Here is a 12,560-nt window from a genome sequence, read left to right as displayed (position 1 = left end):
CTAATTAATGCTTTTCTTCTACTGTTTCCTTTGTGTCTAGACTACCTTAATGTCACAAGTGTTCACCTGTTCAAGGAGAGATGGGACACCAACAAGATAGATCACCACACTGACAAGTATGACAATGACAAGCTCATTGTACGTAGAGGGCAGTCTTTCTACATCCAGATAGACTTCAATCGTCCATATGACCCCAGGAAGGATCTCTTCAGGGTGGAATACGTCATTGGTGAGTGCCATGTGCAAGCCCTAGTCATGACAACGTGGGTCACATTATAGACAGGGGCAGGTACAGGTGCAATTGTGTTATTTTCTAGCATCTTAGTTCAACAATGGCTGTAGCTAGAATTACCTCCAGCCTCTGGACCACTCTGTGCTCAAAGATGGGTATGTATGATGCAAACATCAATAATTTGGGCCTACCAGGCCAAAAGATAAAAGTAACTACAGTGGATGCAAAATGTTGGTTAACTGAATTATTTTTCCTCAAACAAATGATTTTGGCATCCTATAGATGTGACTTTTAATTTATTTCCATGATTTAATTGGTCTTGTGTGCTGAAAATATTTGCAAATCTTAGCATATAATCTCCAAATATGCATTTCCCAAAGTTCATTCTGCTCTAATCTAGTCCCATGGGATGGTTTATGAAAAATGAATGGTCCAAGAAAGTCTGGTAAACACCTTGTGCTCTAATCTCTTGAAGATTGACGATGAGTATTGGCGTCAAAGGTTCTGGGAAGTATCAATACCATTTAGCTTTGTTTGGTCTGGTGCATCTCAAATTAATTTGATCATGGAGCCCTTTTATTAAGTTATAGCTATTAATGTTTGAAACATTTTGGTAAGCATTTCTCTAGGAATTTACAAGAAAATCAAGGAAACACATGCACAGAGAAGCAAGGGTGGCTCATGTAAGGAAATCTGTCCATAAAATCCTACACATAGATTAAAGGGAAAAATTAGGCAATCAAATCAATAGTCATTGAAAAGTACATAACAAAATGTAGCAGTCATTTTTAGAAAAAGAGTTTAAGACAAAAGTAGAAGAAAATTCCTTAATTATAATGAAGATTTTTGTTACCTCAAAACAACTTTTGATATCTTAAGTGGAAAAAAGTTAACAAATTTAATTATAATCAGACATGAGCCAGAAATGACTGTGCTCCCGACTCCCTTTCTGAAGCTTTGCTTTAAAGGTTTTAGCGGATGAATAATATAAGAGAAATATCTGCTATACACATTGGAAAATAAGAGATTAAACTATATATTTTGCTAATACTATGATTGTGTATGTAAAAAACCCAACAAATTCAAAGGAAAAATCACAGTATTAATAAAACTTTGTAAAATGGCTAAATGGGAGATAATTACATAAAAATCAATAGCTTTTTATCTTCTCTGGCACTAAGCACCTAGAAATAGAAATAAGAAACAAATATTTCACATATAATAGTGACAAAAACCATGAAATGTTACACTAAACTTTAAAAACAGGACACATGACCTATGTAAATCAGTTATTAAATCTTAATAAAAGATACGAGAAACCAATGAAAAGTCAAACATGTTCTTGGACAGGAAATCCCAATATGTATTTTTTAAAAGTCTCCCAAAATGTTGGTCAAAGGACCCAAAATTTCATTTAGAAAGGAGGAATAAGTTTTAGTGATCTATTGCACAAGATGGTGACTATAATTAATAATAATGTATTATATACTTCAAAATTGCTAAAAGAAATAGATTTGAAATGTTCTCACCACAAAGAAATAAATATGTGAGGTGATGGATATGTTAATTAGCTTGATATAATCATTCCACAATGTATCCATAGATTAAAACATAACATTGTACCTCATAAATATACATAATTATTATTTTAAATAATTTTAAACTCTCCATAATTAACATATGAAATTAATGCATTTCCAATTAGAATTCCAATGGCGTTTTAAGCTGGTTTTTGGGTTTTGGTTTTTATATATTTTGGGGGACTTGGATAAATAATCTTAAAGTTTATTTGAAAGAATCATTACCTGGCAATAACCAAGAAAACTGTACAAAGAAATAAGTAATAGAATATTTCATAGAAACAGCTATCAGAACATGCTATATAAAATGTTTAGTATAGTAGAACACAACAGAGAATCCAGAAATAGATTTCAGTACATGAGTAATATAGTTGATGGTTTCATGGACTAAGAAAAGTATGTAGGGTTTTTTGTTTGTTTGTTGCTGTTGTTTTAATAAATAATGCTGGGATGACTGACTCTCCAACTGGAAGAAAACAAAAAATTGACTCTCATCTCATACCATATACAGTAATAAAATTCAGATGGAATAAACATTAATGTAAAAAGTAAAGCTCTCATAAGACAATTTTATGAGAAAATGTAACAGATTTAACTAAGCCAGAAAACTCTGACATTGAAAAAGAAAACAAAAGCTATATACAGTCATGTGCCACATAATGACATTTTGGTTAGTCACAGATCACATATACAGTGGTGACACTATAAGATTATAACAGAGCTGGAAATTTCTATCACCTAGTGATGTCGTAGCTGTCATAATGTCATAGGACAGTTACTTTATTTTTTAATCAATTTATTGTAGCGTAAGTGTAGAGTGTTTAAAAAGTCTACAGTAGTGTACAGTAATGTCCTAGGCTTTCGTAGTCACTCGCCACTCGGCGACCCACACAGAGCAACTTCCAGTCCTGCAAGCTCCATTCATGATAGTAAGTGCCCTGTACAGATGTACCATGTTTTATCTTTTCTATAGAACTTTTCTGTGTTTAGATGCACAAATCCTTCCCATTGTGTTGCAGTTGCCTGCAGTATCAGTGCAGTAACATGTGCACAAGTTTGTGGCCTAGGACCAATAGGCCATACCAGATAGCCTAGGTATGCAGTAGGCTGTACCATCTAGGTTTGTGTAAGGACACTGTGATGTTGACACAGTGATGAAATTGCCTGAGACAAGTTGTACTCCATTCATGAAAACAAACACCCGTTTGCAACTCTGTCCACAGTTCTGATGCAATTATGAGGGGCATTTTTATTTCCATCTTTATAGCCAAATATTTAGGGCACAGAGAAGAGGATAGGGATGCTTTGGCCTGGAACTGGACTTGTTTCAGGCCTGAGACACTCTCCCACAGACCATTCGGAAAATAATTATGAAAATGGAAGTCTTAGAAAGAACAATGAGTGTCTTAGATTGAGTTCCCAGGAGACAAACTGAGAAGGAGACATGTGTGCGGGGAGTTTCATGGGGAGTGCTCTCAAGATCCACATCTGGGAGGAAGGGATGAGTCAGCAGGCGTCTGGTAGAGGGAGGAGTTGAACCTTCATGCAACAAAGGCCTCCAGGGGTCCCAAGGTGAGCTCGGGAGAGGGGTTGGATCTTCAGAGCTATCCTGCCTTGAGGCCAGGGCATGGGCCCCTTACACCCTCCCACTGACTGCGGTTGTCACCCCGGTGTAGCTGGTTCTCTGTGGCTGCAGGCAAACCCCTGAAAGCAACTAGATGAATATGGGCTGTCAGCCCCTGACGCTCAGCACCGGGAAAGGTCTGGGCAGCAGACACAGTGTCCACTACAGTGAGCATCTGAAGTCCTCTTTTCTTTTTTACATAAGAAATATTGTTACCTTTGTTCCTCTAGTAAAAAGAGAGGGAAAGCATAGCTAATTTGACTTCAAGATAAAGTCTGTCCATTTTTTTTTAAAACCAACATGTATTTAAACCTTTCACAGAGCCCACACTGTGTTCTTGCAGAGTGAACCTGCATTCCAGTATGTATAGCCCATACGCATTGCTACAATTGAAGATCTTCTGTTTCCTAATTTATTGTAGACACAAGAAAGGAAAAGGACAAAATTCCACACTCTGCTAGTCAGTGCATGAGAAATCAAGCATACTTGAAGGGTCCTTAAAAGACCAATGATGGACAAGGTATCTTGACCAGTGTCCTTTTTGCATCTCATGTCATTTGGGAACTTATAGGACAATCTCAACTTCCCTCCTGCAGTAGCACTAAGTCTGAAAAAAAGAACGTTTTGGGGCACTCATTGGGGAAATAATTCTCTTAAAATGCAGTACTGGTTGCAATAGGACTGAATAAAGCCACGGAAATTAGATTTTAAAGGTAACTGCTGTAATGAGAAGAGACAAGTATCGAATGTGAACTAGAAATGAAATTAAGTGCAAAGGCTCATATATGCAGGTGCACCTCAATTTCCAGAAACCCAGAAAGCAAAACTAATGATTTAAAAAACAGAAGAGAGAATACTTTGTTAAAAATAAAGGGCACATACAAGAACATCTACCAATTCTTCTATAAGAATGTTTATAACATGAGACCTATCAACAAAGATTGATTTATTCACTATGTATTAATACTTTTAAAGAACATAGCTGTTGCATTGAGCAAACTATTATTATATTAAAAATACACAAAAAATACTTCACATTTAAATTGCTTCCAATTTCCATCAAGTTGTTCGTTATTGTTCCTTTCTCTTTCCCTGTGACTGTATGTAGGGTGAGCTGGGAGGTGCCAATGCACTGGAGTTTCCCTTTGTTGCTGTCCTCAGAACCTAGGTCATGGGATTTATGTACAAGTGGTCCTGCCTTCTAACCAAATAAGTTCCTTCCTTCCTTCCCTCTTTCCTTTCTTCCTTCCTTCCTCTCTTCCTCCCTTCCTCCTTTCCCTTCTTTCATTCTCTCTTTTTTTCACTATATACACTGTATTTCTCTGTTTTATCATATGTATTATTATTATATTTTTTATTTTTTATTTTTTTATTTTTTATTTCAGCCCTTCATTCTCTTTTTAAATATTTAAGTCAGTAGGCTCTCTTGGGTGGTCCCAGATTAACTGACCAGGCGCTCTGCGCAGGGAAAGTGAACAGGAGAGCTGGCCCATTACCTGCTGGGTGTGAGGAGCTTGTGCTGCAGGGGCCTTGTGCTCTGATAACTGCGTTCATTAGCCATTAGCGGCTGGCAGAGCACAGCTATCCCTGCGAGTTGGGTGGGAGGTGTTAATGCATTTAAGGAGGTGGCCGTGGCTGGAAAATGTGCCTGGGCAGCTGCAGGGCCTTTTCTGTCTTTCTACCTCTGAGCCTGCAGCCCTGACAGTCTAAGCTGTGGCTGGAGCTGTGAAAACTTGGGAGCAGCCTGAGGTGTTAATTTGCTGCCACTTTAACATGGGCCCCTACTTCTCTGATACCCAGTCCAGGGAGAAATCCCCAGCTGTCCTCCTCACCAGCTCTCCACACCCTGCCTGGGGCCTCCCAAGTAAGGACAGGGCTCATGAGCAGGTCTCGTTCTCCCTGGAGCCCAATCACAGGAGCCCAAGGGTGTCGAGGCTGGCTCCTGAGAGAGTCTCCTGACCTTTTCCTCAATCCCACAGTGGCCTCGCAGCCGTGAGCTTCCTGTTTCTGGTTATAGCAGAAAGAGGGGGAGGATGGCTTTAGCAAGACCCCGTCCTCTCATCAGGAAAACAAAAGCTTTCCCAGAAGCTCCCAGCAAACCACTGGTGTCTCATTGGCTGCCGTTGTCTGTAAGGGACACAGTGAAAGTATTTCCTTTTTCCAGTGTCTTCAGAGGAGAGGAACAGGGAGAGCTGAGAGTGGATGCTGGCAGCTCCCCGGCGATGTGTGCGAGGTGTCCCTTCCAGCTGCGCCATCCTCCGATGCCGGCGGCAGTGAGCCAGGTCATTCATCCTGTGCCCGGGCATTTCTGGGACCAGGGCAATTGCATCATTAGCCCCATAAAACATCAGAGCATCATCACAGACACATCAGTGTTGCTGTTTTACTCATTTCTTCAGTCGCATTTATCGAAAGCCCATTGGGCTGTCAGGCTCCCACGTGTCTTCAGGATGGGAGTGACACGGATGATTCCAGATAGCTTGCTCTGCCCACTTTGTGGATTTGGGAGGATCCACGACACGAGAAGAGATGCTCAGAGGAGAGGGCTGAGAGCCTGGGTTAGGGTGGTGGTTGTGGACAGGGAGAGGAGCAAACTCTACAGGACTTGTGATTAGCAGTTTGTGTGGGGTGAGGGGTGGAGAGTCAAGGTTGACTCCTAGGTTGCTGGCTTGTGTGACTCTGATGATAGATGGTGGCACTTCCAGATGAGAAAAAGAACACAGGGGATTCTGGAGGAAAAAAGTCAAGCGTGGCAAATGGTAATGACAGTGGTGGTTGCCATTGATAACTCACTGGCGCCGGCACTGTCAGAGGTGCTGTGTGCTCCCCATTTAATTCTTCAGCTGTCCCTCTGGGCATCGTAGTCATCTCCATTTTTCAGATGAGGTAAGGGTTGGAGTGATTAAGTAACTCACCGCAGGCCACACCTGGAAAGTTCTGGGGCTGCAATTCAATGCCAGGCAGCCTTTCTAATCACAAGACACACTACCTCCACCACGGAGACCTCCAGCAAGGAGACAGAGATGTGAACGTGATTCTGTTTGAGCCTTGTGAGTTTGAGAGGAGTGAGAGACATTTGGGTATACGTGTCTAATGGCCAGTATGGGTCTGAAGCTTAGGGAGGATGTTTGGGTTGGACAAATAGAATTTGGATATCATGCACACATAGATGGGCAAGCTCACGCAGAAAAAGGGCATCAACTAAGCATTGTCCTGAGGCTCGAATCCTGGGGAAAGATAGCTTTAAAGGAGTAAGTCCAGGAACTGGAGCCCCTGGAAGAGACAAAGACTGATGAACAGATAAGCAGAAGGAAGATCAAGGGAGAGCAGTGCCACCAAATCAAAGAGAGCTGGGTGTTTAAAAAGAAAAGAGTGACCAACTTTGTCAAATACAACTAGGAGATGCAGTGGCATGAGAACTTTCCCTTGTGCTCAGCAGTTAGGGGGACGCTGGTTACTTGAGGAGAATCCAAATTGTAATGGTCTGAAAGAAAATGAGATGCAAGGAAGTGGGTGTAGCAAATTCGGATTAATCTTTAAAGAAATTTGAAGGAGAAGAAAAGAAAATTTGGATGGTATCTAGAGAAGAATGGGGGTTAGAGGGGCAGTGTTTTGATTGAGGTCTTTGTTTCAGGATTGGAAGGACTGGAATGCATATGTAGGTGAGGAGGAAAGGACCAACTGAGGAAGAACCCTGAAGATCAGGAGAAACACTGGGTGACTTGGGAGAATACTGGACGAGGTAGAAGCTTTGAGTGCAGAGGCGTGGATGAGGAATGACCAGGAAAGAGAATCCCCTGTCTTCTCGGCATGTCTAGGAAAGAGGTGAGGGAGGGAGTGGATGTTTCAGGTAGAGAGATAGGGACTGAGCACTGCACCTGATGGCCTCAAGTGATTCCAGACATGGGAGGTGGGCAGGTACTACGGGAGCTTGGAGGGGCAAAAGAGCATTCTCGCCTCTGAAAGCATCTCCCACATCCTCTAAGATTATGTCTCCCCAAGGATTTTTGTTTCAGAAAGTCCCGATAAATGCACCATACTGATGTACGATTTTCAAGTGCATAACATAGTGTCTCTGTTGAGAAATTTCTTGCTCCAAATCATGCAGCTGGTGAAGTGTAAAGAAATAGATCTTAGCCTGTACTCTTTCAACTATTTTATGCTGCATTTTGGTAAAAATAGGCTACCCATTTCATAATTCTGAAGCAGCATTTATATAGGATGTGATTTCAGATTTTTGCTCCTATGGGTTTCTGCATTGACGATCAACATGTTTATTTTTAAGTGTCTCTGTGAAGTGACTAATAATGGCATCTAAGAAACTAGGACAGTGTTTCCCAGAGTGTGTTCTCTGTGAACATCTGTCATGTGAGATGCTCCTTGGGGAAAGAAAGAGTTCTGTGGTCAAATGCATTTGGATCACGCTGTGTTTTTGTATGTGCTCTCGGACAGCCCCAGCACACACTCGTCTATTAAAGGCTGTGTGTAGGCACATGGTCAAAAAATGAGTCTTGTTTAGTCCATTTCCCAAAATTGTTTTACTACAAACACTACCCTACCACATTTGTATTTTTACAATACCCTCTAATAAAAGGCAGAACTCACTCTAGGAAATGCCAAACTATAGTTGCATATATTACCTTTATTCTGTAGAACACTGAGGAGGGGGAACCAGGGAACCCAAGTGGATTTGTAGTCTATGTGCGATGGCAACTTAACACGATATCCATGTTTTCCTTTTTGACACTTAAGGTTTTGTGCCAACATTAAAATAACTCTATCAATTTGGCATTCATATTCAGTAACTTTTCAAAAGCGATTTTTAAGAAATTCTTTTATATATATAGATATTTATTTAATTATTTTCCAGATTTTTATTTGACTTCTTTTACCATAAAGCTGATTTACTTTCCTTTCGAATGCATTTGTTGAACTCTTATTGAATATTTTGCATGTGCACAGAACCATATTGGGATTAGAATAGTGAGATGTTTCTCTCCTGCCTTCAGAGGTTGCCAGTCCAGAGGGGACAGTCTGAGCAGGAGAGGGTGAGTTCAATGCCAGCCTTTTGGGCAAATGCCTGGAAAGCACCTTGGAGAGAGTGACTGACAGTGACGACCTTTGGAGGAATCCCCCAGAAAGGACTATTTGAGCTGGGTCTCAAAGGATGAGTAGGAGTTGACTCAGTAGAATAGAAAAAGTCTATATTCTAGGGGGGAAAAAAAGAGAAGTTGAGCACAGCATGAAAAGTTGGAAACATATTTATGACTTGGTATGACTTGATAAGAAGTTTGGATGCTATTCTATAAAGAGCCAGAATCCTCTATGGAAGAGTTTTATGTAGAGTGTTAAGAAGATCTGATATACTTTTTTTTTCTTACTTTTTAGATTACTGTAGCAAAAGTATGGAAGACAAATTGCAGGACTGAGATTGTTGTCAGGGACATTAGTAAGAGACTTGAAAAATAAATCTCACTAATAAATGGTAGGATAAATGTGTGCTGCATGGTTCTGTATTTTTTTCCCTCTCTTTCTTTCCCCAGAGGAACCTATATTTACTTCTATAACAAGAAGTAGTAAATGGGTGTGGTTTTTATGGTTTTTGGTGCTTTTTTTTTTTTTTGTATAGCAAAATAAGACTCACCTGTAGTAAGGCAATGCTCTGTGGCCCAAAGACTAACAGTGTGTCTGGCCCTCTGCCATCTGTGTGGGGGTTTCAGGGGTGACAGCTCCTCTGACAAAAGGGCTGGAAGCAGCGTGGTGGGGGAGGAGGGGGTGGACTCAGCCAATCCCAGCTCCACCATGGGGAGCAGTGTAGACTCACTTAAACCCCTAAATTACTGTTTCCTCACCTGAAAATATAAGAGTTATAATATTTACTTTCACTGGCCATTCTCAGACTAAAGAGGACAATGTGTATGAAGCATGTTTCTATCATCACAAAACTGGAAAGCGGGGGTAGGGTAGGAATAAACCTTGTTAAAAATGTGAAAACCAGAGTTCATAGGCATTAAGTTATTTACTCAGGGTTGTGGGCAAAAGAGCTGGAAAGACATTTCTCAAAAGGAGACATAGGAACGGCCAACAGGTATATGGAAAAATGCTCAACATCTCTAATTATCAGAGAAATGCAAATTAAAACAAGGAGATGTTACCTGGCACCTGTTAGAATGGCTATTATTGAAGAGACTAATGACAACAAGTCCAGTGAGGATGTGGAAGAAAGGGAGGAGCCCTGTACACGACTGGTGGGGATGTAAATTAGTACCAGCACTTTGGAAAACAGTACGGAGGTTCCTCAAAAAAGTAAAAATAGAACTATCATATGATCCAGCAGTTCCACTACTGGGTACATAGCCAAAGAATTGAAACCAGTGTGTCAAAGAGATATATGTCCTCCCAAGTCCATTTAAGCATTACTCACATTAACCAACATGTGGAAGCAGCCTAGGTAGTGTCCACCAACAAATGAGTGGATAAATGCAATATGGTGTATGAATACACACAATCCAGCCTTAATAAAGAAGGAAATTCTGTCATTCACGACAGCATGGATGGAACTGGAGGACATTATGCTAAGTGAAATAAGCCAGACAGAGAAAGACAAACACTATATGATCTCACTTATATGTGTAATCTAAAAAATCAGACTTGAAGCAGAGAATAGAAAGGTGGTCACAGGAGGCTGGGGGGAGGGGGAGCATGGGGAAAGGGAAGGTGTTGATCAAAGTCTTAGACTGGAGGGATAAATTGTAGTGATCTGTTACACTGCATGATGACTACAGTTAATAATAATGAACCATATATTTCAAAATATAAGAATGGATTTTTAACATTTAAAAAATGATAACTATAGGAGGAGATGGATATGTTAATTAGCTTGACTAAATCTTTCTACAGTGCAAACATAGATCAAAACATCACACTGTAGCCCATAAATACACAAATTGTTATTTGTCAATTTTTTAAAAAATCTACCAAAAAAAGCTTTCAAAAGGCAAAAAGGGGGCTACCACCCTCATGTCTGTTGTCTCCTGGTGGCAAAGACAATGATCACTGAACCTCCAAACAAAAATGCCCCTGTCCTTGCAACAACCATTCCAACAGCTTCATTAGTCAAGCAGGAGCCCTGACAGCCCACAGGCCAAGTTCTGCTTGGAATTATTTGCCCACAGTTCTAGCTGCAGGGACAGAGACAGGTTAATCTCAAAGCAGGAAGGATTGCCATCCTTATTCTAGTTTCAGAGACCGTCCGTGCCCCTCCCCTGCCCTGCCTTTGGCCCACATCCCATCCTGTAGAGCTTGTGTTTCTGAGCGAAGCTTGGGGTCCTCAGGGTGAAAGAGTCACCAGTGTGTTTCGTCACGGCAAGTGTGCTACGCAGAGACTTGCCAAGGACCGTGGGCGCTGGAATGAGAACACACACAGGTGCTGCCTCCCTCCCGCCACTCTCTCCCCCTCCCTTCCGGTCCCCTAATTTGCCTTCACCTTGTCCCTCTCTGTTCCTCTCTGACTTCACACTTGTGTCTTACAGTGACTCGTTCATTTATGAGAATTCATAAGCTTGGCTCATTAGCACCTGCATAATTGAGACTGTACTCTTCCCAGAAAGTCAGGGTCTGAACTCAGGGATGATGCAGTGTGGGCATTCCCTGGCATTTCCACATAAATTCTAATACATTCTTGCAGTATGTGAAGCAAGGGGTAAAAAAGGTGGGGAAAAATATTTAATGAAAACAAATGTGCCCATTGCTATACCTTGCTCTTAAGTCACCAATCTAGAAAAAGAAACTGTGTGCAAGTGGAATTAAAACCCACTGGGGAAGGGCTGCCAGTGGACTAAGTACCCATCATCTGTGCCCTCTGGTTACCTCGAGAGCAGGTTATAGGATTGACGAGGGGAATAACTGGAAGCTCTTTGAACTGCTTAGTGATCGTTGCTTGCTAATAAGATGACCCAATTACTAGCCTTGTTTTGAATATTGTAACTATATAGGAAAGCTAGGTCCTTATAGTATTCCTTAAGGAAGCATAACCTTCATAAAGTGCTACTATAACAGCAGCCAGGGCCAGACAGGTGTGAGCTGGTCGTAACGTAACTATTTATAGTTTTATGAGTAGCTGTTCCTCTATTTTGCCATCCTCTTCACCTTCTCTTTCTCCCCAGTATCTCAGCCCTTTTTCTCCTATTTCTTGTGATTTCTATCACTCTCCACCTCTGCCTCTCCGTTTCTCTCTTGCTCTGACGCTCTCTTGTTCTCTCTCTTTCATGCACACGTACACACTGCCCTGGGCATGAATGTCTAGGGATTTGCCCATTACTAAGGGGAGTAATAGGAGTTACTCTCGGGAGGTAGGTATAGCAATTTTTTTGTGTGTCTGTTCACAAGTGTATCTTTAGCCTCCAGGAAGCCAGTGCTGGATGTGCTAAACGTGCTGCCCCATCTCTGGCTAAAGCCCAGCTTAGACATTTGGACCACCCTTTGCCACACTGTTGGAAGTCTTGCTGTGGCTTCTTCAGTTTCCCTGTCTGCTTCCTTTCCGTTTCTGTTTCTAGGCCTTTCTAACCTCTCATCTGGTTCAGTGAATTTCCAGTGCAGAAGCCTCTGCTGTGTCCAGTGCTTTGTGACACCCCATGGGGGTTTAAGATTCCGCCTGTCTGTAAAGAGCTGACTGTAGTTGGGGTGAGAAGGATTCCACAGACCATGAGCACAGCTGTAGAGTGTATCATCAAGCACAGTTCTCTGTCAGAAATATGTGACACAGGCCAGAAGCGATGACTCTGGGTGGTCAGGAGGGAGAAGATAGGCCAGAGTTGAAGGACAAAGTCTTCGAACAAGACAGACAGGTCTTTCAATGGCTCCTGAGGAATTGGGAGTATTCCAAGAGGGACAGGAGATGCACGCCCTCCCGGCTGAGAGGAGGGGCATTCTTGGAAGCTTTTCATTCAGCTGCTGCTGTACACAAGCTTCCAACGAAAAAGAAATGCTTTCCTGAATCAAGTTATGCAGCTACATTTGGGGTTCGGGCACCACTCACTCCCAGGCTCCTGGCGTTGTGAAGAGCTTACAGTCACAGGGGAGGCCGGTCCCGGCAGGCCGGCAGCAATGTGCCCACAGGGAGTCA

The 12,560-nt window shown here is 41.8% G+C and overlaps 1 protein-coding gene across 2 annotated transcripts in view; it reads left to right on the top strand.

Moving 5' to 3' along the window:
* F13A1 (coagulation factor XIII A chain) overlaps positions 1-12,560 on the top strand; it is a 155,736-nt gene that overhangs the window by 23,006 nt on the left and 120,170 nt on the right. For both annotated transcript variants that reach the window (XM_045551634.1, XM_045551635.1), the window contains one exon: positions 41-229. In XM_045551634.1, the coding sequence (XP_045407590.1) occupies positions 41-229 (189 nt within the window). The remainder of the gene's footprint in view (positions 1-40; positions 230-12,560) is intronic.

The sequence above is a fragment of the Lemur catta genome, chromosome 5 (genome assembly GCF_020740605.2).
Source record: "Lemur catta isolate mLemCat1 chromosome 5, mLemCat1.pri, whole genome shotgun sequence".
NCBI classification, from domain to species: domain Eukaryota; kingdom Metazoa; phylum Chordata; class Mammalia; order Primates; family Lemuridae; genus Lemur; species Lemur catta.
This window is presented reverse-complemented; position numbering and strand designations above follow the sequence as displayed.